The sequence below is a fragment of the Spea bombifrons genome, chromosome 4, assembly GCF_027358695.1.
Source record: "Spea bombifrons isolate aSpeBom1 chromosome 4, aSpeBom1.2.pri, whole genome shotgun sequence".
Lineage (NCBI taxonomy): Eukaryota > Metazoa > Chordata > Amphibia > Anura > Pelobatidae > Spea > Spea bombifrons.
Window position 1 is genome coordinate 39,219,566 of NC_071090.1, and position 26,076 is coordinate 39,245,641.

Below are 26,076 nucleotides of genomic sequence, written 5' to 3' on the forward strand. Positions count from 1 at the left end.
AGCAGCGCTCTACTTCCGGGAGTGGAGGGTTCGGTCGGCCTTTCAGTTTGCTGGGAGCCTCCCCGGAAAAAGCTCATACACAGAACACCAAAACACAGCTGAGCAGGAAGAAGTCGGGGATCGGGGCAGCTGGGGAGGATGGCGCCCCCCGTGTGTGTGCAGGAGCCCCTCACAGCCCTGCAGCTGAAGCGCTTGGAGGAGCACAAGTACAGCGCTTCCGGGCGCTCCCTGACGGAACCTTTAATGCAGATCTACTGGAACTGGTTGGTAGAAAAGGTCCCCCTGTGGTTGGCCCCCAATACCATCACCAGCGTGGGGCTGTTTCTGAATGTAGTTACCACGCTGATTCTCGTCGCCTACTGCCCCACGGCCACGGAGGATGTAAGTTGTTGGAGTTAAAGGGGCCGCCACTAGTGTTTTGGGTAAACTTTGGGTGGCTGGTGGGGGTCTGATGTCATGGATTATATTCATTCTAACGGTGATGGCATGCACAGGGTTAAATTATTTGTACGTTCCCCACGAGCAAAGTGCAAAGGTAAGAAGGAGAAACACGCGAGTTCTGGAGGAGAGGTCACGGTGTATAAATGGAATGCGAATGGGATCCCTGGTGCTAACGTGATATTGTCAGAACTGCCCCCCCCCTTGCAATGAAACAGTGAATGCACTTGCTGTAATACAAATGTTATGAGAAGTGTTATGAGATGTTTCTTTGTGACATTGGCAGAATAGATATGGGGTTCAGAACGCACAGTAGATACACATGTACTAAAAAGTGTCACTAAAAGATGCCTTTTTACAGAAAACAGTGACATTCACACAAAAGGACGGCGCTTCTCTCTATGTGTACGTCAATAGGTTCCTAGGTATGGGAAGGAGGCATTGTGTGCGATCAGTACTCCGTCATGCTACGTTTAATTACAGAGCAGTTAATATATGACAAATATCTCATGCATACCTGGTAATAAATAACAGATGCCATTAGTACCATCATGAAGGGATCCACTAGTGCACCATGAAGCCTTAAGGACCCCCTAAGAGCTACACAACTTTGTATTGTGGCCTATGGTATGTACTTTGCAGCAATTTATACAGGATAGAGTATACATTATACAGTTATAGAGTATAATGCTGGCAATAACACTAGTAACTTTGTAGGGGGGTGAAATGCATAAGTCAGCAACTGAGTAAAGAAATGTGCATAGGGCTTATCCACAAAATAGTGACCTGGCTTGGCTGGAACGTTCAGCTTAGCATATGGACCACGTGCCATGCTTGGCCAGATCTGATGGATAAACACTCCAGGGTTGGCCCTTCCTAAGCGAACTTCTTTGTGCAGTTCTCATATACTTCACTTTTGAGGTCAGGCTCCATGTGCTTCAGAAAGTGCTTTTTCATGTGGATTTGTGAGGATGTAGAATGTGCTTTATTATATGATCATCTTTAATTATTAATGGTCTGTTCTGTTTATTTACTGAAATGTTTTATTTTATTCATATGCCAGCGTGCTGCCATTGACTCTCCACCCCAACGTGACAGCAGTTAGGGTGACCACATCAGCCATGTTTTCCAGGACACATATAATTTTTACATCTTGCTGACCAGCTCAGATAAGTCCGTTATACATCCCCCATACTGTAAGCAGCACTTTACTGGGCTGGTCAGCAATATGTAAAAATTATACGTGTCCTGGAAAACATGGGCGATGTGGTCACCCCAAGCGCAGTACTTCCACCTCACTTGTGTGTCTGGGTATGGATAATAGAATGCCTCAGTCTTACTCAGCCAGCTAGAAACTCTGACTAATAGAAGTCTACGGAGGAACAGACTTCAATAGCATTGTCATAAAGAATCCTCTCTGGCATTGCCAAAATGTCACATGACTGATGACAGCCTCGTGATCTATAGATAAAGGAAGTTTATTGAAGAAAAATGAAACAAAACAAATTTTTTGTCAATCCAAACCTTTATACTCAAGGAGAAAAAGTCTTTTTCATGGGACTTTACCTTTAACACAGTTGACAAGCCGAGCTTGAGTATGGTGAATAGACATGCTTAACTTCTGGGATCTCTCATGCCCAAACTTGATGTGTTACATTGACACACAGATGACGGCAGGTACTTTCTGGCTTCTAGAGCAACGAAGTGCCTCTGTAACCCTCCACACATCTAACTTAAAACACATGCTTACCTTGCCAGGAGCCTGACCTCTTAGCTCCTTGCGCAATTTGCTGCTGCGGCACATAATTTTGCGTTACGCAACCCCACTGTGCTGCTTCTGCGCGCAGGCTAGAAGTGATCCAGTCCGGGGAGTGGCATTGCCCCATCCCTTCTTCACCAGTGCCCTGACGCCTAGCCTGTGGCAGTTCTTAGCTTTTAATACTTTAGGGGGTTCCACTAATCCACAGTACTTTGCTTTGAGTGACAATGAGTTCTTGCCTTTTGTGCCAGCAAATTTTGGTATCTAAAAAGTGTACTTGTGTTTTTTCACCTTTACCCATATCCATTCTGCTAGAAAACAAGAATTTTCTTTTGGAGTTGAACTTCCTATTAAGTGAGTTCACACAATGCATTGCGAAATTACTACACGGGACAAGAACACATCTTCCTGTGTTATACCAGGTCACAGCTGCTGCACCGGAAAGTTGTGCCCTTAGTAGATTAGGTTTTGTAGCATAATTTGCAGTGGAGTAAAGTCTGCTTCTCTGTTACTTTATCTGAACGCGCTGTGTAGAAAAAAAATATATAACATTGTTTTTTTTTTATCTGTACATTGTGCTTGCATTGTTAGTTTAGGTTGTTCATTTACTAAATTGTGAGTTGCAGCTGAAATATTTCAGCTCACCAACTTCACTGTGGCAGAATGTACTACAGCAGTATTGTTGGTGCTGTATAAATAGAACATGCAGGAGTAAGCTGTTTAATTATTTAACCTTAAAAACAATGCATAGCGCATTGGTTAAAGTAACGAGTTTATATTCAAGAATTCTTTCCACGTTAAAGTGGCTGCAAACTTTTTTCTCTCTTTAGAAAATATTTTAAAATTAAGGATGATCTTCAGTTGAGAATTCAACTGCCTGAAATGGACACAGCAGGCTCCTGTACTTTTGAAGCATCTTCGTTTTCAGCAGAGTGATAAACTACCACTCGAGCCATATTCTCATGTTAATTAAATACAGTGAGAAGAAAAAGTATGTGAACCTTTTGGAATTACCTGCTTTTCTGCATTCATTGTTCGTAAAATGCGATCTGATTTCCATCTGAGTCACAAGTATAGACAGCAGGGGTAGGCACCAACATGGCTCATGGTGGACATTTACAGGAATCAGTGGTGGACAAATTAATGATATTACATGGACCTTCCCACAGACACTGATGTCCTGGTATGAAAGATTTGCCTCTCCATGATACAGACACGATGCGCTTAAGCTAATGACACCCAAACAAGGATAATCTTTCATATCTTTATTGAACAAAAAAAAACAGCGTGGTCCTCAAGGGGTTAAAAAGTGACTTGATTTTCTTGAAGCAGCCTCTTTGTTTTCTTTACACGAATGTTGTTTTCTTTATACTATATGTTTATCCCTGCCAAGTATTCAGCTGTATTTGCGTAGTGTCCCTGACACGGTTGTATACGATTTCCAAAAATCTACTATTTCTGGTGGTTCTAAGTAATCCCTGCCTTTTATTGATTTTTGTTCAGTAAATAAGATAAGGAATAGATACAGTCTGATAAAATAGAATGCTTAGAGAGAACGGACAGGTACAAAGTTTCATTTGTTAATGGCCTGGTGTGCTCTGGCATGCTCTGTTTAACGCTCTTTGGAAGGCCTCGATACTTACATCCCTGGGACGTAGTGAAGTGTGTTCAGTGACTAGCTTTTGCCTTGGAACACCTGGTTCTCTGGGAACAAATTAAGCCTCCTATAAGTTGTTGAACATTTTGTTTTTGAGCATTGGCCCTGAAATAGGCCTCCCTCAAAGCACCACTGGGCAGGTAGACCTATTCTCAGGTTACACGCCGTTCCTTTCTCATTCTGTATAACCCTGCCAAGCCACGTCATTGTGTGCAGTACAAAGAGGACTTGTGTGGGAATGTAGAACTTTCTTGCAGTTAAAGTATGAGGGGAAAAAAATGTAACCTTTCACCAGGAATGGGTTTTTAAGCAGGACCTGAAACCGGCAAAAGCCTTGCTAGTATACGTATGTTTCAGTGTGGCTGAGAGTGGTCCGTAGTAGTTTTTACAGTTGTCAGTGTGTTTAGATTCACATCAGTTAAGCTGTGTGGGTCATTCCAGTGGCATATTCTTGCCTCGGCCTAGGGTGGCAGTTCCAGAGAGGTGGTAGAAATCCCCACTGTAACCAACTCATATACACGATGGTCATATGAGTGGTCATATGTCTGACATATGAGATTTAAGTGGTAGAGGGGAAAGAGATGCTCTCATTTTTAACCCCAAGGGACGAATGCTTCCCCATAAAGGGAATTGCAGGTCTCGTTATGTACTACGGCAGTATTGTTGGTGCTGTATAAATAGAACATGCAGGAGTAAGCTGTTTAATTATGTAAGCTTAAAAACACCAGCAAATTCAATTAATTTATGCAATTCTGCTCACATAACTGTTCTTCTCCTCAGGCCCCATTTCCCATTGCTGGACGCCATAGATGGGAAAACGGGCTGTTATGTCCCCCCCCCCACTTAGCATGAGCATCATTAACTATATCTTTGTAATCTGCAAGCCAATAGTTTGTTCCTCTACACGTTATAAATCAAAGTTTGGACAATTCACTATCTGTGCCTATGGGACTTTGCTCTTAAAGGTAAATGTATTGCTCAATAAACCTGAAATGTGAAAGCATAAGGTTCCTTTAAGGACCAAGACATGTCTTTTAATCACGCCTTTCTAAAACAGCTCAATTTAACTTCAAATAAAGTACCGTGTTTGCTCGATTATAAGACGACCCCCCAAATCTGAATATTAATTTAGGGAAAAAAGAAAAAAGCCTGAATATAAGACGACCCTATAGTAAATGTTAATTCATCTAAACCCCATCTGTGCCCCATGATATGCCTTTTAACCCCCTATGTGCCACTCTGCCTCCAGATATGCACCGGTGCGGGGAACTCTGATCTCTGACTGCAGCGGAAGTTGTCTACGTGAATCGCGTAGACATCTACACGCTGCCCCAACTATACACCGGGGACTCAGAAGTACCGGTAAGTGGGGCGGGGGCAGGAGGATCCAGGTCCCCTGCCGCTGCGGGGGATCTGGATCTTAGTCGTCTCGTGGTCAGACCTATTTGAGGTCTGATTATAAGACGACTCCGATTATAAGACGAGAGGTATTTTTCAGAGCATTTGCTCTGAAAAAAACCTCGTCTTATAATCGAGCAAATACGGTAAATGTAAAAACATTTTAAAAAATTTCAAGTTTACTTATTAGGAGTTTAATACAGTTAAGGCAAACGAAACAAATACACCCAAAGTGCCTGAGATTTTAGTTTCGTGTGTGTGTGTGTGTGTGTGTGTGTATATTAGCTTTAGGGTCCAAACAGTTGTTTACACACTACGCAATTTGTTTTTCTGATGGATTGGTAGGTAGTAAAGTTTTTATTTTTAGATTCCTACATGGGCTTTGATCAGCATTCAGAATCACAGTATGTGTGGTCAGTGAAAAAGCTAGCATCATATTAACAGTCCTGTTAATATGCAATTGTATTGTTTATACCCCTTTTGCTTTATTTTGTCCAGAGTATTGATATGTTTTTATATATTCATTTAGTTACAAATGGACCCCGTTTAGAGAATATTATTGTGACTGCAATATTACATTGACTTTCCTGTCCCTGCCGCTGCGAGTGAGCTCTAAATTTTGCTGCAAATGTGCTGTTATTCTTGGGAGACTTTTCCAATATCGTGCCTAGGGTTTGAAGCCTTTAAATATATTTTTTTTAGGAATTTTATAACACTGTTATTTGGAGCCTAGGTTTCAGTAAATGGTAAACCATATATTCACAGGAAAGAATTCACTCGCTCGGGTTGAGGGAAAGGTAGAACTAGTACCATGGTTAAATGTGGTCTGGAGAAACCGGGTGGTCATTCTTGAGCTGAGGTGATATATGAGGTACCCATAGGGTATACTGGGCCACCATAACCAATAAGCATGCTTTTTTGTTCTAAATCTAAAATAATGTAGTATTTCTGCTTATATAACTGTTCTTCTCCCCAGGCCCCATTTTGGACCTTCATACTGTGTGCAGTCGGACTTTTCATTTATCAGTCATTGGACGCCATAGATGGGAAACAGGCTCGAAGAACAAATAGTAGCTCCCCACTTGGGGAATTATTTGACCATGGATGTGATTCAATTTCAATAGGTAATCAATCATTCACACCTTTCATTCTGTGCTGCGACAGACATGCAATTCATAATGGTCTGCACCAGATCTATTTACCTTGTGATGTTTTTACTAACCTTTTATTGTAAATTGTGTGAAGTAAAAAAATAAGTATTTCAGAGGGTGAGGGGTGTTGGATAGAAAAGTACTGCCAACTGTTGGTATTTATTCACTTTGTTTTTTGTAGTGTTTGTGTCGGTGGGGACGATTGCTGCAGTGCGACTCGGAACACTTCCCGGCTGGCTTTTCTTTTGCTGTTTCATAGGCATGTTTATGTTCTATTGTGCTCAATGGCAGACATACGTGTCGGGAACACTGAGGTTTGGAAGGTACGTAAAGTCTGTTATACTGAAAAGTCTGCCAAATTTTCTTACAGGGCTACTGTGCCAACAACCCTACTGGCTGGCCGGCTACCTTGTTGTCAACCGTAATTATTTGATTTTCCTTTTATTTTAGAATAGATGTCACTGAGCTCCAGCTGTCGGTAACAATAATGTTTTTGGCAACTGCGTTTGGTGGAACACATTTATGGGACTATGAGGTAATACATCATTCCGTGGCACTGAAACAAATATGTATATGTATGCCTTGTATACATACATTAGTATGGCTACATGGTAGTAGTTATAAAGCAAATGTCTCATCATCACTAATCATATTGTCTAAGGAGGAAGCAGTGGGCCAAGTTTAAACGGCGCCACTGTTTAGCTACCATTTCTTAGTTTTACTGTGCAGAGAATAGGATAACATGAATTGCTTAACCGAGACTCTGAGAAATGTCTTTGTCGCATGCCTTAGACATTACTTTGCTTACATAAATACGGTTATTCCACAATTTACTTGATAAAGGTTAAACACAGACACACTCGCTTTCCTGAGTGACACTTTAGGTAAAGGGTGGAGTAAGTTTTTGAGTAAGGAATATATATTCTCCTCCACTGACTTTACTGGGCAAACTCATCTTTACCTTGGGAACGCAAACATTGACTGGTTTGCAATGATTGCTAATGCAACCCCCACCCATAAAAACAACTGCAGTCCCTTACAAAGGCATTGAACCCAGTGCATAATACTCACTTTATATACAGATTTTCTCATTGACTAATACAGGGAAGTCCATTCAGATCTCAGGATATACATTATCTGGATGTATTTAGCAGGGATTTAACTGTGTGAGCCGAATGGGATGAATATTACATAACATTTATTACTTAACCCCTTCAGGACTGGCACTGGCAAACTGCGTCTTCCCTTGAAGACCGCAGTTTTTTTTTAAATATTTAAATTCCGTGCTCGTGATTCGCTGCAAAGCATTCACATGCACGGAATTGAGTGGGAGTGGCTGCTACGGATCGCTGGGGACACCAACGTACCTGGTACGTCCCGGTCTGCCGGTGACCTTTGACCCGGAAGTACCAGGTACGTCCCGGTCTTGAAGGGGTTAAAATGACAGTAGTGCACTTTTAAGGGAGAGTATAGTGTACTAACACCTGCTTAAAAGCACAACATAAACCAGGACAAACATCTATAGTTGCCATGTCCCTGAACACAAACCATCAGATTAGTAATTCTTGTTGTTTTTTTCATTTTCTGCTGCCTTTGGAAGAAAATAAGTGTTTAAGGTAACTAAACCAAACTGAGTATGAATGGACTCTACTCGTATGTTTATTGTGTACTTGTCTGTATCTAAATATAATTCCATAACTCCCACTGTATGTGTTAAATTCAGCATTTTCAGTATAATTATCACTATCTGAATTGAAACACATTAGACCAGGAGTAGTAAATTGTCACTACAGCACTTTGTGTTTTGATAGGCCAATGAGCTTCTGCACCAAGAAAAGGTAGCTTTAGCATATTTAAATGATTGAACTATACATTATGCAGGACCAGCTCAACTTTTCTCACACAACTTTGCCACATACTCTCCGACCAGTTCACACTCAATTAAAAATAAAACCAAAGTAGGACTCCCAGCTATGATACAAACATTAATACATTGGTATTTCTTTCAAAGATTCCCATGACTGGACTACCTCTGAAAACTATCCCCCTTCTTGGGATAGTGGGAGGAACAATTTATTCCTGCAGCAACTATTTCAGAGTCATCCTGAGTGGTGGAGTTGGCAAAAATGGATCAACCGTTGCAGTAAGTATCCAAGCAAGATTGTAAGATTGTGTTGAAGACAATTCCTTTCCAACTATTGTATGCAATTTCTCTTCAATTGTTATAATATCATGTGCTGGTGTGTATCGGTATAGATCAAAGCTGTTCCAGAATACTGTACATGATGTTCAAAACTGTGTGTATTTATGATAACATTTGTGTCCTCGTTAACAGGGGACCAGTGTGCTGTTTCCTGGACTGCATATTGGATTAGTTCTCTTACTGGCGTTAATGATATACAAGAAATCAACAAGTGACCTGTTTTACCAGCATCCAAGTCTTTATACGTTAACATTTGGATTTGTGAGCGCCAAGATTACTATTAAACTAGTGGTAAGTCTGCCAATTTTTCTAGCAGCAAATCACATGTGCTGGATTTGCATGATTAGTGCGTAAAGAAGAGAATGTAAAACGGTACATTTTATTTAACCTGATTCCTCTGGCTTTTCATTGTTTGCAGTGAACATTTTATTATTATTTTTTTTGCAAGCTACCCTTGCAGTGTATGTTTGCTTTACAGTATATTTACCCTTCCACTCTCATATAATGGATGTTATGATTCTCCATATGGCATTAAACACTCACTTCATCTTTAAAGGATAGGAACCAAACTTTGGTTTACTTTCTATTAAAGACACTGTTCCACCTATTCTGTTGAAATGTAATACTTTTTTTGCTCATTGCAGCATTAGGAAAATTATTCCTAGGACTGTTCAAAGCAAAAATCATATACAATTTTGCCTCCTTCATATTTTTTACCAGAAACACTATATTGTTTTTGCCGCAAAAGCAGGCCCTGACAGATTTTTGCAATTAATATTTTCTCTAAATGAAACCGCACATTTAATTCAGGAAGAATTAAATGATCTTTCACACAAGACATTGTAGAATGAGGCGGTAGTGTAAAATCAGAGGTTTAGATGTAATGTAAGGAAATGAAACATCCCATTGGGAGTGGCAGAGGCTAATACAGTGAGGGAATGTAAACATGCATGGGACTGGCATAATACTTTCCTGAATCTAAAACAAGACCAAGGGTTAATCATTGTCCGAGTCTTAAATCAGGGAAAAATGAGCAGACTAGATGGAGGGAATGGTTCTTATCTGTTCTCTAACATGTTTTTATGAAAATGGGGATATTTGTTTTCCTGGTGTACTATGCAGGAGATGAGGGCCAAAGTGCTGGCCAATTAAACATTATACATTAAATAAACAATAATAATGACATTACATTCCATGCTAATGCTAACATATCATGTTCCTATTTATACACGTTTAAATGTAAACTTTTTTATATCTTATCTATGTTGTCCTTAGGTGGCTCATATGAGCAAAAGTGAAATCTATCTTCAAGACACCGCATTCATTGGACCAGGTCTCTTATTCCTCAACCAGTATTTTAACAGCTTCATTGATGAATACCTTGTTCTCTGGTGTGCAATGGTCAGTAGTAACTAATACAGTTCTACACAAATAGTCTAAGATAGTTTTAATACGATCATTAAAAATGGATGGAACTATTAACCTATACAGTTATACAATGCTGTGATGCATCATGTTTTGTAAAATGGATGTCTAGGATAGGGAAGGATTTATTGTATTGTTTTCCATCTCCAAAAATGTGATAAATTACACTAACAACTGTGATTTTACCATTGCTTGGAGATATAAAATGTGCCCATGTGTCATGGCTGTTAAAAATGTCTTGGCAGAATTCTACTACCTAGTTTCTTTTGTATGAATGGTAATTTTAATAGGGAACTGTTTTGCAGTCACGCTGGATTTATTATTTTTTTTTTTTTTAACAGTCTTCTTATATGTAACTGAGAATCAGATAAAAGTTTTTCCGATCTAAGTAGTTTTCTGATGCAAACCAGCACATCAAAAATGCTTAAAGGTTGATGGCGTGAAGTTGAGCGGCAGGGATACATTATTCTTGACACACACAGAAACTTTGTTTGGCATTCAATGCTGTTAAGGATCAATGAAAAAGTTGGAAACTTAACTATGCAGAAAATAACCAGCACAATCCTGTATAAATGCTCATTATGCTTTAACTTAATGAAATTCAATCGTTCACGGAACCGGTCATAACAGCATATGCTAAGAGATTACTTCTACGTGTAATGTTACTTGTATGTCTGCAAGTGTCAGTATGGTATTCAACCCAGGATGTTTTATTTTCCCTCTTGTTAAATATTTGGATATTAAATGGCCTATAGTTAAATAAGCTTGTCAGCATGCAGGAGCAAATGTCAAATAGCTGTTAACACGATGTTACAGGTGCCTTGCCTCCCAAATAGACACAAATAATAAAACTTAGCGCATATATTTATATAGATTTAAACAAAAAAATCAAAAACTGGCATGAGTTTTTGTGGACTACAACTAATTTGACCCTCAACCAGAATGGTGATGATGGTCATCAGAGCTGTAGACCACAAAAGGTGTCATACTTGTGGGGGGGGTTTTCCCCTCTAGATTATGTGGTATAAGTATGGTATGCTTCCCATCTGTATATTGTGTATGGCACCTACATAAGCTTTACGTGTAATCTATACATATGTACAACCGCAAATATATAGGATACATTTACATAGGAGGCTGGGGATTTTTAGCAATATTTAACTGTTCCTTTTTGGTTACGGATACAGAGGAAAATAATATGAAAGGAAGACAATTATATACAATATGTATGTATTTATGTAACCTATAAGGTTGTCACCTCAATTTAACTCTTGCAAAACTAATACTTGCCTGGTTTCGTTGAGGTAAAACTGTGTCCTAACCACAGTACCCAAAGGGTTGAGAAGAGCACTATGTACTTCCATTTATTGTTTTTCATTTAACTGGTATATGTTCTCTTGTTTTGCAGGCTATTTCTCTATTTGAGTTGGTCAGATATTGCATAGCTGTTTGTCTACAGATTTCAGCCCATCTCCGAATACCTATCTTCAGAATCCCTTCTAACCAAGCAGCGGAACAGGTTCAAAAACAAAAACACACTGACTGACTGGTTGCCCAAAAGGAGGAAAAGAACCAAGGGGCAAGCTTATCTTGCTACAAAAAATAAAGGAGTAAGGGGGAATAAGCGGCAAATAATTGGCACGCAGTTTTCTTTAATTCTAAAAGAAGTAATTTAAAATGTTAGTCAATCATATGCAATATATAGGTAATTTTAGTTAGCATAAGGGTGTGAATTCTTTCTGCTCCCTTATAACTGTGGTACGCTCTGCATTATAGAGGAGAACTTTAACTGAATCAAGTGTGCACTGCGTGTAAATAATTTACACAAGCCCTCTGAGAATGCTGCAATTATAACTAATATATAACAATTGCTTATTTTAATTTACTTTATGTAATTATTTCTTGCCAATCCGTACGCTTTTATGTTTTTACCAAACTAACTTAATTTTAATTGTTCATGCAAATTATTTCATATTAATTAATCCGTATCTTCTCCTCCTTATGGGCATTACCAAATTCTGTCATTTTTAAAAGTGAGTGGAATTTCTTTTCCAAATATATTTTAATGTGGTTATTTATTTCTAATGACTAAATCCAGTATACAGAAGATAAACATCTCTTGAAAGTATTATTTAGAAACATAACAACGTTAATTTTGTTAGACAATCATTTATTTAATATGTCCAATACTTTGAAACACTGAACCCTGTTAATGAACTAATTGTACAGTTATAAACTGTAAAGTGCTTATTTTTTATTAAATTGAGGCCATGTGTGTTTTGGGAGTTTTTTCTTGCCAGCTATGCTAGATGCAATGTCCGTTCAGAATGCTTAACAGAGATGTAGAATTTTTGAAACATTTTATTCACTAGTTACTAGTTCACTAATTATATATATTAGTGTAGAGCATGTGTTGGTAAGATGTATATTTAAAAAAAATACATAAACCTCTTTGCTGAATTAACACAAAATGTTTGACCACTCACAACAATAATTCAACTTTTTTTTTATGAAGTTGTGTTATAAAATAAAGCATTTGTGTCAAACGTGGTGTCCTGGTTTAGAGAAGAAAAAACAAACATTAAACTCTGGAAAATACCTCAACATTACCCTGAAATAGGGATTAGGGTACAAATTGTTCAATGGTAATAATAACTGTAATTATATCATGTTGCATAGGTACAAGTAATACCACCTTCAGTGAACCATCAGAATAACATTGACTGAAGAGACTTGCGAACACTTGCCATCTCTTGCTGTTGCTGACAGAAGAAAGAGAAAGAAATAAGTTAAACTATTTTTATATTTATGAATTATTATTGTAATAAAGTTTCCAGGAATACTGTATCACATGCAACACTCTAGCTTATTACAAGCCTCATACATACTGTGTCCATCAAAATCTTCTTTTGCAACATAGCCATTTCCTTCCTCAGTTCATTCTGTGCCCCAGTGAGGAGGTCTTCGTGGTTTTTCTCCAGGTCATTCATGCTCTTAACATAAAAATATATGAATACTATATGTAATTATTCCTAGTGGTGAGTTGTGTAGTTGTAGTAGGAGATGTCTTAAAAGGGAATATCTCACATAATCATTTTGTATCAACCTTACCCTATTCCACAAAGGGCGGTAATTAAAGTAACTGCTGTTTCAACTGCAAATATATATAGATATATAAATATATATATATATATATATATATTCAACCAACGCATGTAGACACCTGACTAATCTACCACACTAGTGGCTTTTCATGATTATTCTGTTACAGGTTAATAGTACAAATAACCAACAGCCTGAGCTTTTATATAATTTTGAGTGGGCTAGCTACAGTCATTCTAGCACTTTGATAGAGGCAGATTTCATCCATATACTAAAGAATTCCAGATCTCTAAAGCTGGAACTAATTATTGCTTACACTGGACTACGTGACGCCACATTGCATGCATATGTGATGAATTCCTTATAATTCATTGAGCTGTGAAATAAAAGATGTGTGCGGTTTATTTCATTATGTTACTAACGTGAAGGTCAAAATTTTGTATCTTAATCTGAATGCACTTGTCATCCTGCAACAACACTATATACCATGTGAACTACATAGAAAGGTTTATATGATATACATACATAATCATTGTATTGTATTTTATACTGTGCAGGTCAGGGTGGCTACCCAGATGCTGAGGTCAAATCACTACTTGAAAGCCACACTTTCTGAGCTAGCTGGCTCAAACCCATGTATATATGTAACATAGCAAATAAAGAATCAATAACAAACTTCATGGGATGGTTTTTAATTTTTCATGAAAAATATAATGATAAACTTGGTCCAACAACAACTTGAGTAGTATACCTAATAATGTTTGACTTCAATAAACATGTCACATGGACTACCTTTAGAAACTGCTCATATAGTTGCTTGATTGTTTTAAGCCTCTGGCTCTGAATGATTCTTGCCTGCTGAAAAAGCTTCTGCTGCTGGCGGAACATGTTCTGGAGTTCAAGAAAAGGAGATGGGCTGCTTTTAGGAATACATGGCTTTAATTACTTACAAATGCTAATCATAATACATGATTATACATTACATTGTTCAACAATGCGCATTGGTGCATGCTACCCTAAGATATAACTCTATGACATGTTCTCTTACATAAATTATAACTACACTGAGCAGACGTTGAAGGGTTTCTATGAAAAATATTCAAGTGGATAAGTGTTAGATCCAACTATGGCATTTTAGTTCACCCATCATTTAAAAATGACAAGTTGTAACTTTTTAGCGGGTGAAACAGTATAGTTAACAAGACTAAGTACCAGCATAGAAATAGAAACTACAAATGTGGTTCCTAGGTGAGCTGCACGTGCAACCACAATAATCTCAGATTCTCACAATGCTGGGATTGAACAGAAGGCAGTCTGGGGGAAAACTAGGTCAGCCGTTTTGGAATAGCCCAAGATATGGCATCATTCAGGTAAAAAATAATCGCTTCTCAATTGCTATTACAATGTATATATAGTGGTTTACTTACCTTCAGTGAACCCTGCCATTCACACTTTAAGATTCACAAAAATTTATTTTTTCTTAGAAGCTGCAGCTTCTTACTTGTATATACATGACTTCTCACCCAACAGAGGAAAACATATCTACCTTTTCCGGGAAACAATTTACAGGGATAGAGTTGAAGACCAGAAAAGTTTTTCCTGCTTTTCACACGTCAATACAAAAGATACCCACAGTTAATTTGTCTTCTTGTTCTTCTGCTTTGTGTACATCAGATTCCCATTGTTGAAACAAGGCCAGGAACTGTTGAGAATATTCATTGCTCAGCTTCTGCCTGTTTGTAACATATTTTACAAACAAAAAATAAGTGGACTGAGATTATGTGTGAATCCATATATGTATGTATGTATGTACACTTGTAAAACTGGCAGCCTCCAAATGTTTTTCAAGCCCCAGTCTGCATGAAAAAATATATTATGAATGATTTCATTATTAATATGCTCAGGCCCCTCATCTGGAATTGTGGAACACAGTACAGATGTATGTGCCTCCCCCCGGTGTTGCAACCCTTCCCATGTTCTCTGAGGCTACTTCTCTTTTTCAGTCTATATTTCCATGCGTCTCCCATATATCACTGCTGCCCTCACCCCCAGTGTCCATACTCCTCTGCCTTCCTCAATCATATACATAGTTCCCCCCTAGTGTCCATCCCCCCTCTACCAATATCTGCCCCCTCACTCATCTGCATAAATATATGTACCTACCTTTAATGCTTGCTGTAGGCCTGGTGTGTAGAACAGTGCACATGCGACAAGCAACAAAAGTAGGTATAGAGGGGTAGGGGGAGTGAAGCTCCAAGAGAGGCCAGGCACTTTACTGTTGTATTGGCTGAACCCCCTTGATGATGGCCCTAAATATGCTGCCACATTAGTAGTATATTTAGCCTCTCTCTCTTTTATATATATATATATATATAGTCAGTGTCACTGTATCTCTCACCTCTGATCTTGTTGTGTTTTCCAAACATTCTCAATCTTTTGGTTACTAGTTTTCAGCGAAGCCTTTGTGTAGATTTCCAGTCTTTTCCTTTTCGCTAAAAGAGCTTTGCTAATATCAGCTGTGTTCAAAAATATTCTGTGTGAACATCTTCACTGAAACAATTATCTTACAAAACTAATATACTACACTAGTATCAGAGAGATACCGCTTGTACTCAGAACTATAGTAATACATTTCATATGCTTTAAGCTGTTTTTGGCCCAATCTACTTTTGACCAAGAGTGATAATGGGGACCTTACCTAGATCTCCTTTACTGCTCACTTGGGTTGGCCTTTTATGATGTAAAGCAAAATTGATGAAATTGCAACTCGCTTGCCAAACCCAAAGGTTTTCAGATTTTAGTCAAATGGCAGTATAATTGTTTTCATTACAATTTAAATATATGTCCTTTAACAAAGCATGATCCTGTAGTATTTAACAAATGTTTGGCTTTAAGAGTATAGTGAAAGTGTGCATGAGTCTTGGTTGTCCTAATATGCAAGTCTTGCCCTTGTTTATGATATACAAATTAGGATGTATAGAATTTTTCACTAAACTGCGAGCAGAGGTTGGATAACACGTTACATCTCACCAATTTGACTATGCATGTTAATCAACTCAACTACAGCTTTCTGTTCAGGCAACAAACCAGTTCAATAGTGTTCAAGAAGTAAAGGAAAAAACAAACAGGTGAAACACAGCCAAGCAAACAAACCAAGAGCCTGGCAATTTCATTGTTTCTTATAGCAAAATAAAATAATAGTAAAAGTGAAAGGAGAGATTGCATGGTAAAATGCTCATTCCGGATTGGTATTCCATTTTAGTTAATAATACTAATCAGTTTTAATATGTACTGTGTTGGGAAATCGCACCTCTGGTTTTCCCAGGATTCAAAGATGAAAATGTACTAGCAATTTCCTACGTAATACCAATGCTATTTCACTCTTCTGTAAAGACGAAGACTATAGCTGGCAACTTGGTTTACTGAACGGAGAAGAAGAAAAAAAATACTTGCCTCCAAATCGTTCCAGCATAGTCTGGACTTCACCACTAAAGAGGATAAATGGTTTATAAAGGGTTAAGAAAGTATTTGAACACAACTGCAATTTTCATTCCAAACATTCATGGATGCATTAAGTTACCTGAGATTAACGTGCTTCTAGCAATTGAATTAAAATGTTACCATAAATAGCAAAATACAACAAAATAGCTGTGAAAAAAAAATGATTTTCCTAACTTCATTACAGATTTCTAATGAAAGCAACTCATGTAACTACATTGCTATTAGTACATTGATTCTGCTGCACAATAACAAAAATGAAGTAATATTACCCCATATGATCTTCGTCTACTTCTTGATTGGTCATTGGTGCAGACCGCTTCTTTCCATGTTTATCTATCACTGGAGTTTCTGCTGCATGAAAACAATGTTACAAATGAGGCCCTGAAGCCATAACATGAGAAAATTAAGATGTCGATTTCATAATGTTAAATTGCAATATAAAAAAGGAACATACACTGTTTTTAATTGTCACTGTGTTAAAATCAACACAAAGGAAAATGTCCCAAAGCCAATATTTAATTTCACACCAATCAAAAAAATCATTTAGCAAAGAACCGCCACCAAAGATTAATTAAAGATAACCACACGATTCTCTTCTTTTAAATAAGTGTTTTTTGATGCAAATGATGGGGAGTTGAATCATATATAAAATAAACATGATGGCTAATTACATCCAGTATGTTTGGGTTTTTTGTTTTTTTTTAATGTGGTCTTTCTTCCTGAGAGGTCAATATTCACCATCACGGATATTAAACATATTGTCAGTGTTCCCCTACAGTGTGTGCCATTCTTTCAAGTATATATAGTTATGACAGAATGACCTGTCATACAAGGCCCCAAGGTAGTCAGAGATGGCTCCAGCCTGGCTGCCAAACAGAGATTGCACAGGCAGGAACTCCATTGTGTGAACTAAGCCCATTAACAGGATGGCTGCCAGGGGGATATTCAGTAGCCAAAGGGGCTTAAAGGTTGGGTTGTCTACATGTACCTGTTTATCAATGTTAATTTATGTTAATGAAGTTCTGTGGCTACATGAGTCTATGTTTTACAACAATAAACTGTTCATTCCTGCTGTACTCAGTTTAAGGTAGTTGTGTCTACTTATTGGGTACACATAGCAGGGTTCCAAGGTGTGCATGCTGGCTGGTGCTGGAAGTGATTCCGAGGACAACAGGAGGATACATGCGGGTGCTCTCTGGGAGTTACTACAGCTCTCTTGGTGAACCCATTACAATAGTGTTTGTCTCAGGACCAAAAAACAGGAAATAACATGAAAAGTGCATTCCAAAGTAGCAATTATACATATGTCACCACAATGTTTGCCTCTCTTGTTAAAATATCAGTTTGGATGTTTTAAAGTCCATATGCAATGTTGTCGAAGTATTACCTTACTGTCGGTCACAAAAAGAGTTCTTCCTCATAAAGTAATGTGAACTTTGCTCAGACAGGATTAGAAATCAGTATTTTTAGGAGTCTTATCAAAACCGCCCATACTAATTGCAAAGGATTATTCATTCATGTCTTCCGCTTTCAACAATGTCTATATTACATTAATTCCAATAATGCTATAAATGCGAGTTAGGATATAAAGGGATAAATACATGGCAATGTAAAAAAGTAAATGTCTGGACTTGTTATGCAGCATTAGCTGATTTATTTTTTATATTATTGTACTGTACCATCTCTAATGTCGTCTTCTGACCCACTAAGAGTTTTATGTTCTATTTCCTGAAACTCATAGGAGAGGATTACTTTTTCTTCTTGTGGTATCTTTGTACTTTTCCCTGCTTGTTTTCTCCCAGGAGCCATGATATTCAGCTTCTGTGTAGGTAAAAAAAAGGAGATGCAACAACAGAAGCAAGGTGTTTCAAGTAGGTGTTGAAACCTGAAATGGTATACTTTATTTATTAATTTAATGTCATCGATGTGCTTTGTGGAAATGATACTAGAGAGTTTAACCCCTTAAGGGCCAGACTGTTTTTTTTTTAATTTGTACTCTTCGTAACTTAGGGTTTTTGTTTAACGCTTCTGCAGGGTATTTAGCTCTAATTTTCTTATTTCTCATTTGCTCACACAAAAGTTATATTTTTCTTTTTCAGGACAAGAATGCCTTTCTTTAGATATCATTATTTTGGTCATATCATCTTACTTATTTAAAAAAAAAAAAAAAAAGTATTTTACTCATCTACAAAAGCTAATGGAAAACACTGCTAAATAAAATGTAATATTTGTCCTGATTTTAGAAATACCCATTGTTTTTATTTTTGTTTAAAACAATTTCAAATTAAACAATTTTTCTTTTTTTTAAACTAGGCAACCCATTAAGCCATAACTATTAATATTACTATCCTGTAGGGTACTATATAAGGGATGGAGGTGGGGTATGTCTGTAATCAGGGGATCTTGGCGAACATCAATTTGGTCATTATTCAACAGTGGCACCTAAAGAGTAAAATAAATTCTAAGAAAATAGCAAAAAAAAAATTGTTTAAGATGACAGTCCTATTTGTTTTGAAGAATGTGTAATTTATGTGGCTACATTAAACATGGAAAAGGGGAATCTTCATTAAACCCTCAAATGGAAGGGAAAAAAATGAAAAAACCTGTGGACTGAAGAGGTTAAAATGTATATGTCATAAAACTATGTATTGAATAGATTAATTATTTTCCAGAAGCTGTATTTGCAACAACATCAATTCTATTACATAATGGTAGTAATCTATAGAATACTATAACCTATGACCAATTACCGTTACATCGATTTATAAAAGACAATCGGTTGCACCATATTACAAAATGCATTCAGAGTTGGACAAGCCAGCAAATCCGAAGTCTTTGCCACGCCAGGGCCCAGTTCAGATACAGAGGATGTGCAGCCAGCACCGAGGTCGCTGAGCTCATCACCCGGGACACTGTAAAGACTTCCTATGGGCGGAAGGCTGGCAAGGGGGCAGCTGCTGCATACAGATGAAAATCCTGCCACCTCCCCAATTCCCATACTTACTAGGGGGTCCCTAGTAATAGTTTAATGCAGGGGTAGGACTACACAGTGACTGGACTGGCAGCTACATTGCTTGGCACAACGACAGGCCCAACACCATCCAGCTGAACGCTGCCAGCCCTCTCACGACGGCCAGATCCAGACCTTACGTTCCCCACCGGTCCTGGCTTAAGTTATGCCCAAAAGCCTATATTCACTTATATCACTCAGCATTTCACCCTAATCCAATACGTCTCCCTATATACGAAAGCAGCCAATACACAGAGTGAAAGGGTAACCGCCATGAACTCAATCAATATTGTGGTAAGAGATCGAGCTCCCATCACTCTTATGATTTCGACAAGAATTCTAGTGCTACAGCAAAAGCTGAGCCGGGTGACGACTGACGTCGTTTGTGGTGTAATTTGTTTTCCGTTGCAATTACATATCGAACGGAGATCCCATTATCAGTGAACATCCAACGAATTGTGGCAGAACACCCACTTTTTTTACAGCTACTTTCCACTTACTGTCTGGTAAAATAAGCGGGCGAACCGAGCACAACAGCTCGTAATGCCAACTACTTCCTGCAGGCGGGAAACCCAAGTATATGGATGCAACCACTTCGAGCGATCAGAGGGGAGGGCTGGGTCAGTGGTACTGACTGCGGAGCTTAGTTGACCAGAGGACGTTCGATTTTGACAGAAGCTCAACGGTTCTTTTTAAATGCTGATATCCTAATAGAGAATACAATCTCTATAAAAAGTTCTGAACGACAGAAAATAGTTATTTGGCGTGTTTACTGAAGCTTTACCCAGTAATATTGCCCCCGCTTACAAATATTGACAAGAAAAGGATGCCTCATCCACATTCCCTAAATTCATAACCAAGATTCTCTTTTTTTGTAGAAGATTTTTGGCTTATTGTCTTTTATTAAAAAGAAGTACTTTTTTTCTGCTAAAATAGACCACGCCAGCCTGTCAAAGCTGGCAAAAAAAAATCATTTTTTGGAAACTCTGTTTCCTCAGAAAGGCATCACGATTTTTCTTATAGGACATTATAAGGTATAAATTTATAGCTCCTGGTATATCCCACTGTCACACAACAGTATTTTAACTCTTTCCACGCGAGAAAATAAAGCGCTAATTTTAGGACTTGCTCATAAAAATATTTATATATATATATATATATATATATATATATATATATATATATATATATATATATATATATATATTATTTATTTTCTGGAACTAGAAGGTTCCCCTGGTGGTGACATCAGTGGGAAATTATTTTTACATCTTACCATTTTTTACCTTTTTTTTTAACATGTATTTTACTAATCACATTATGATTAGAAAGATGGGCTCTATTGACTTGCATGGTTGAATGCAGTACCTGCCAGAGTTCTTTTTTCAACACCTTAATTTTTTTGAAAAGGACACGCTGCCGTCTTGCGAGTAGCAAAATCTCGCAGTGGCGGTTGTGACCGTTCCGGAGTGTCCTGGAGTGGGTGTTCGGTGTCGCTGAATGCATTTCAGTGACACCTTTGACGTTTATGAGGCGATCGCCCAGTGAGGGGCCAGACATGGCCCCTGATGCCGATCTCGGTGTTGCTAAATGCCTTGACACCAAATGTCATTACAGCAACACCGTCTGGGTGCAGAAAGTAGATCGCTTTCTATGCCCGTTTAATGCCGACAGTCCTGGCATGTCAATTGTCACTAACTGTATGTTAGGACTGGCAATTGTCATCAAAAATAATTATTTATTGTTTTATATAGCGCCAAAATATTCTGCAGTGCTATACAAAGGGTAGACAGGACATAACAGCGGGGGGGGGGGGGGGGGGCAAAATAAGACCATCCAGGGCCCCAGGCAACAAAAAGGCACAAGTCCTCTGTGGTGATGCCCCTCCCTTAATCATACCTTATCATGCCCATCTATAATTGGTTAAGCCCCTCCCTTGTAGTTCCTCCCATATCTATTTTTCAGCGTTTATCATAATTAAAAAAGCAGTGTAAAAAAAAAATTTGTGACTGTAACTTGGATAAAAAAAAAACAACAAATTGATTTTTACTTTCCATATAATGCCAACATTTTGGACACTCAATATTTATTTTTTCCCCAAAAAATGTTAGTCACTGTGTGTCAATACACTACATACACACATGCGCTCAAACATATGTGCATTCAAACATACATACGCCCTTGAGTTCGCTTTCGAGGGTTGTCAACAAAGCCTGTACAAAAGGACACTGCCAGAACAGAGGTAGTGAAGTCCCTCGATTTGTCTGAAGCCGTAGCATGTATAAGAGGGGGCCTCTTTAATTGCCATCCATACCTTGTCTTTATGTCTATTTGGTTAGCCTGGCACATTAATCCAAACATCTCTGCTGTGGTATCAGGGAGCCCTGGAATCTGCTCCATCGTTTCTTTGGCTCTGATGAACTTATAGATCACCCTAGGGGACTGCAAGTCCAGTTTAACTCCCTTCAGTTGGTGTTTCTTCCCAAATGTGGTAAATGCGCAACACCAGGAACATGTAGCTTAAGGTCCCCAGCAGAAGCCAGAAAAAAATATCGCAAACTCCTGGATATCTCAGACCTCACCTCCAAAGGGAGAGCAACCCTGGGCCAAGGGCCACTATGCATATTGCGCCACTGCAACGACAATGCAGATTGTTTTTAGCCACGTTCATATTGACAGTGTAGTTTACTTGCTGTAATGTCTGTGCTGTGGAGGAGTTTTGAAATTTTATTGCAAACCATAAGAGTAAGTAAACTGTAGCTTGCTGCAGCTTTTTGATTTACCCCCATGGGTCAACAACAGTTCTCTCTTGCACTGATTAGATGTAATAAAATAGGTAGAACTCCTCAACACAGTGAAACGCTCAAACGTAAATAAAACGTAGCAAGCGTATGGAAATCCCATATAACAGTGGATAAGAAATTATAGTGCATAGGAAACTTTAATGGATTCCGCAGTAAATAGTTTCTAGGCTTGTTCGGTGTGTTTCTAGTTGAATAACCAACGTACATGTGTCAAATATTTATGGTGAGAAATCATTGAGATTGGAACCCAATGAATTACTAAAAGGTGATGTCACCCACTCAGATACAAAAAGACTAACATAACTTTAATTGAAAATCAAATAAAATATATTACGCCGAGAACAGCATAAAAATCGAATTCCTGTTAGTGAGGGAACATATTCAAGGAGGTCTCTACTTAGCTCTTTTTTTCCTTTGCAGTTTGTCCAGTTTAATGCATTCTCATACATGATAAAGTCTTGGAGAACATGTTGCCAAATATACACGTGTACATTATTGTAAATAGTACTTTTGTCTGACAAACCAGGCAATTAGTGGACAACTCACAGATTAAGTGATGTCGTTTTTCCAATACATGAAATTTTAACACTGTAGCTTGTCATATGTCTGCACATATCTAATATCGCACTCAGATTGCTGGGCAGATGCCATGTATATTTGCTAAAAATAAAGCATTACAGTTGGAATCAAGCAAGTTGTGACATGCTAGTCTCTTTCATGGTATATTATGTTGTAAATAGCTTTCTTAAAGTCTATCGCCTGCTAGGACACCAACAGTAAATAACCACATGGCAAGCATGCAAAAAGGTTAAAGTTTTGTTCTGTGTAACATAATTAGTTGGCTTTAGTTCAACATAAGAAACCCAATCCTTAAAGCATCCATATGATCAAAGTATGCCTATCAGAAAGACTATTTGCATCATTTGAGGCACTATTCCAAAACAAAAAGGTATAAAAAAACAACTACAGTTACATTAAGATCTGAGGCTCAGGATGTGTATTGGAAACTTGGCAAACTTTTTCCGGGGAAAAGTATTTTTGTTGTGTCTAACTACTTGTTGCAAAATAGAGTTTGGGTAACACATGAGTTTGATCAACTGTTAGTTGAGGAAATAAATAACATGACAATGAGGAATGTTAATTTCCCTTAGATGGACTGGTAAAAAATAAGTAGCTGCTTTAGCTAAAAGTAGAGATTTCCTACTTTATTTAGGATGCCACTGTTGGGACTGTTTCACCTCCAGTGAACAGCAATGTGGTATAATGCATCACACTAAAACTTTAGAAAGGCAGATTTTTGTAAAGTGGAATCCTCCAAATCCAGTCCAGGAGAATTAGGATTATTTGGAAGGTGTTTTACTAAAGGCAAGAAAATATTACAATTAGATTCTTAGCAAATGTTTAAATGGGCACAATACATTAAAAACATTATGGGTCGCTTACCTGGAGAACACATGGCACCGGGATACATACATGGAGGCCCCACCTCGCAAATTACAGGACTTAAAGGATCTGCTGCTAACATCTTGGTGCCAGATACCACAGCACACCTTCAGAGATCTAGTGGAGTACTTGCCTCGATAGCTCAGGGCTGTTTTGGCAGCAAAAGGGGGGCCTACGCAATATTAGGCAGGTGGTCATAATGTTATGGCTGATTGGTGTGACTTTGCAGACATTATACTCTTAAATCAGGTGGAGGATTTTTAAAGTCAACGTAATGCCATAGAGGGATTAGAAGCCCATACTTAGAAAAAATATCTTTCAGCACAAAATATACACTACTAGACAATTGTGTGTTCATGATCTACTGAAACCAGGGTCTACACCTCATTGCATACCTCATGGGATATCCTGACACCCTGATGCTCTGCTCAGAAACAGAACAGGATAACAAACACTACGGAGACCATGGAATTTATGCATAGACTCCTGTAATGTAAATGGGAGGTTACAAGGGAAGTCTGAGATATCTCAAACCTGACCACCAGCGCATAGAGGACCCTGATTGCCTAACATGGTGAGCTGCCCCAGGAATGAAGCACCTGCTACTATAGTCCAGAATACACCATGACTTCTATCTACATGCTAAAGTCACGCTGAAACGGTTTAGTCTCATTTAAACCCCATCAACTAAAGACAAAACCATAAAAATATGCATTTTACAATTTAACATTGCAGTGATATATGCACTTTAAGAAAATTTTAATTCAGTGACATTTGGTAAAGACAATTCTAGGAGGAAAAAATCTCTGTGAGACATTTAAGCATAAACTTCTGATCAAGTGAATATGTTAAACAAATACAACAAAACATGGTTCATTAAGCACTTGAAAATGTTTCAATGTTACTTCAAGTATTTGTACACCAAGTACTAATGCAATATAAGTTGATCTAGGAGGAAAAGGTGGTGTGGATAAAAATACCAAAACACATTATTGTATGACTAAGTACCATTACCCATGTTACTGGATACAGCAGCACTATCGCAGTAATACAGTACAAAAGCTACAGGGTCAGTTGGGATCAACAAACTTCTTTTGACAATGTACAGAATAAAATGAAAAATATCTTCAAGATGATGTTTAACGCTAAAAGAGATACTTTGATGTTCATAATCAAACACCCTTATTACAAATAAAATAACCTTTCTCCAGTCACTGATCAACAGAGATGGGAAAATGATTTAAATTAGAATAAAGAAAACAACAATGATGTTTGATTATCCTCAAAGATTAGGGTTCACACAAATACAGCTTGTCTATAACTCTCTAAGTGTCAGAATGGTTAATGTGATGGAGTGTTGGCACGTTGTCACTATGTAACCTTCATACGCATAGCAAAATTTACAATTAAACATATTATAAAATAACAGGTGCTACCTGCAGTCTGTTCCTAGGCAAACACTCAGCATGAAGATCAATCAAAAAAACAACCAAAGACTGACAATACTCTATTAAATCTCTGTACACAGGCACTTGACTTGTAGTGACATGAGCGACAATACTTGAACAAGTCCAAAGTTACGAGAAGCAAAGCGCCTGCCAAAACCTTGCTTTAAAAAAAAAAAAACCTATACAAAAGGCAGTAAACAGAGCGGTTCATCCACCAGATGGGTGAGGAGATAATCTGTTTCCATACGGGAGCGCATACAGGCTGCCAATGTCAGGGGCACCCCCAAAGAAGGACAGAAGCTTTGTATCTGAAATGTCACATGCTCAATGGCGACTCTGTTCCAGTGTAGATTGGTTCTCACATATTGCAATACCAGAGACATATTGCATTCAGACGCAGCTCTTAAATCCTGGAGAATGTGGTTTGATGGATGTTATCTCTATGAAATATCACTCAGAAAGCATGGGTCATGCGCTTGCAGTTTCCATCGGGTTCTTTTGACTTTGGATGTGTGGCCCTTTCCCAAAGGCCTTGTGTGACTGTCTTCTGGTTCTGTTTCCTCCAGAACTGAGGTAGTCTAATATCAAATCACTTCTCCATTACACTTTACTTCTTTCTGTGCTAATTTCCATCTGTATTCTACGGCGAGGAAATATCTTTCTTTTTAGTGCAATCAGCTACAATACAATAAGGAAAAACAAAATGAGCCTGGCTAATTAGTTTTGAATACCCTCTC

The 26,076-nt window shown here is 38.2% G+C and overlaps 3 protein-coding genes across 3 annotated transcripts in view; 1 reads left to right on the plus strand and 2 right to left on the minus strand.

Annotated features, from left to right (window-relative positions):
• The first annotated feature begins 6 nt into the window (after window positions 1-6).
• Window positions 7-13,808, plus strand: CHPT1 (choline phosphotransferase 1). The gene is made up of 9 exons (XM_053462605.1): window positions 7-381; window positions 6,229-6,376; window positions 6,585-6,726; window positions 6,854-6,938; window positions 8,415-8,546; window positions 8,739-8,897; window positions 9,882-10,007; window positions 11,440-11,550; window positions 12,711-13,808. Exons 1-9 carry the CDS (start codon window positions 139-141, stop codon window positions 12,756-12,758), a joined length of 1,194 nt encoding a protein of 397 aa, XP_053318580.1. The 5' UTR covers window positions 7-138; the 3' UTR covers window positions 12,759-13,808.
• On the minus strand, window positions 12,543-20,199 carry SYCP3 (synaptonemal complex protein 3). Its single transcript, XM_053462606.1, has 9 exons — window positions 20,145-20,199; window positions 18,314-18,455; window positions 16,904-16,985; window positions 16,587-16,621; window positions 15,532-15,649; window positions 14,767-14,866; window positions 13,926-14,024; window positions 12,920-13,024; window positions 12,543-12,793 (listed from the first exon to the last, which is right to left on the minus strand). Exons 2-9 carry the CDS (start codon window positions 18,441-18,443, stop codon window positions 12,740-12,742), a joined length of 723 nt encoding a protein of 240 aa, XP_053318581.1. The 5' UTR covers window positions 18,444-18,455; window positions 20,145-20,199; the 3' UTR covers window positions 12,543-12,739.
• Window positions 20,200-25,519: 5,320 nt separating this feature from the next.
• GNPTAB (N-acetylglucosamine-1-phosphate transferase subunits alpha and beta) overlaps window positions 25,520-26,076 on the minus strand; it is a 28,086-nt gene continuing 27,529 nt past the window's right edge. Inside the window, exon 21 of the mRNA XM_053462745.1 lies at window positions 25,520-26,017. Coding sequence (XP_053318720.1) covers window positions 25,940-26,017 — 78 coding nt within the window. The 3' untranslated portion in view covers window positions 25,520-25,939. The remainder of the gene's footprint in view (window positions 26,018-26,076) is intronic.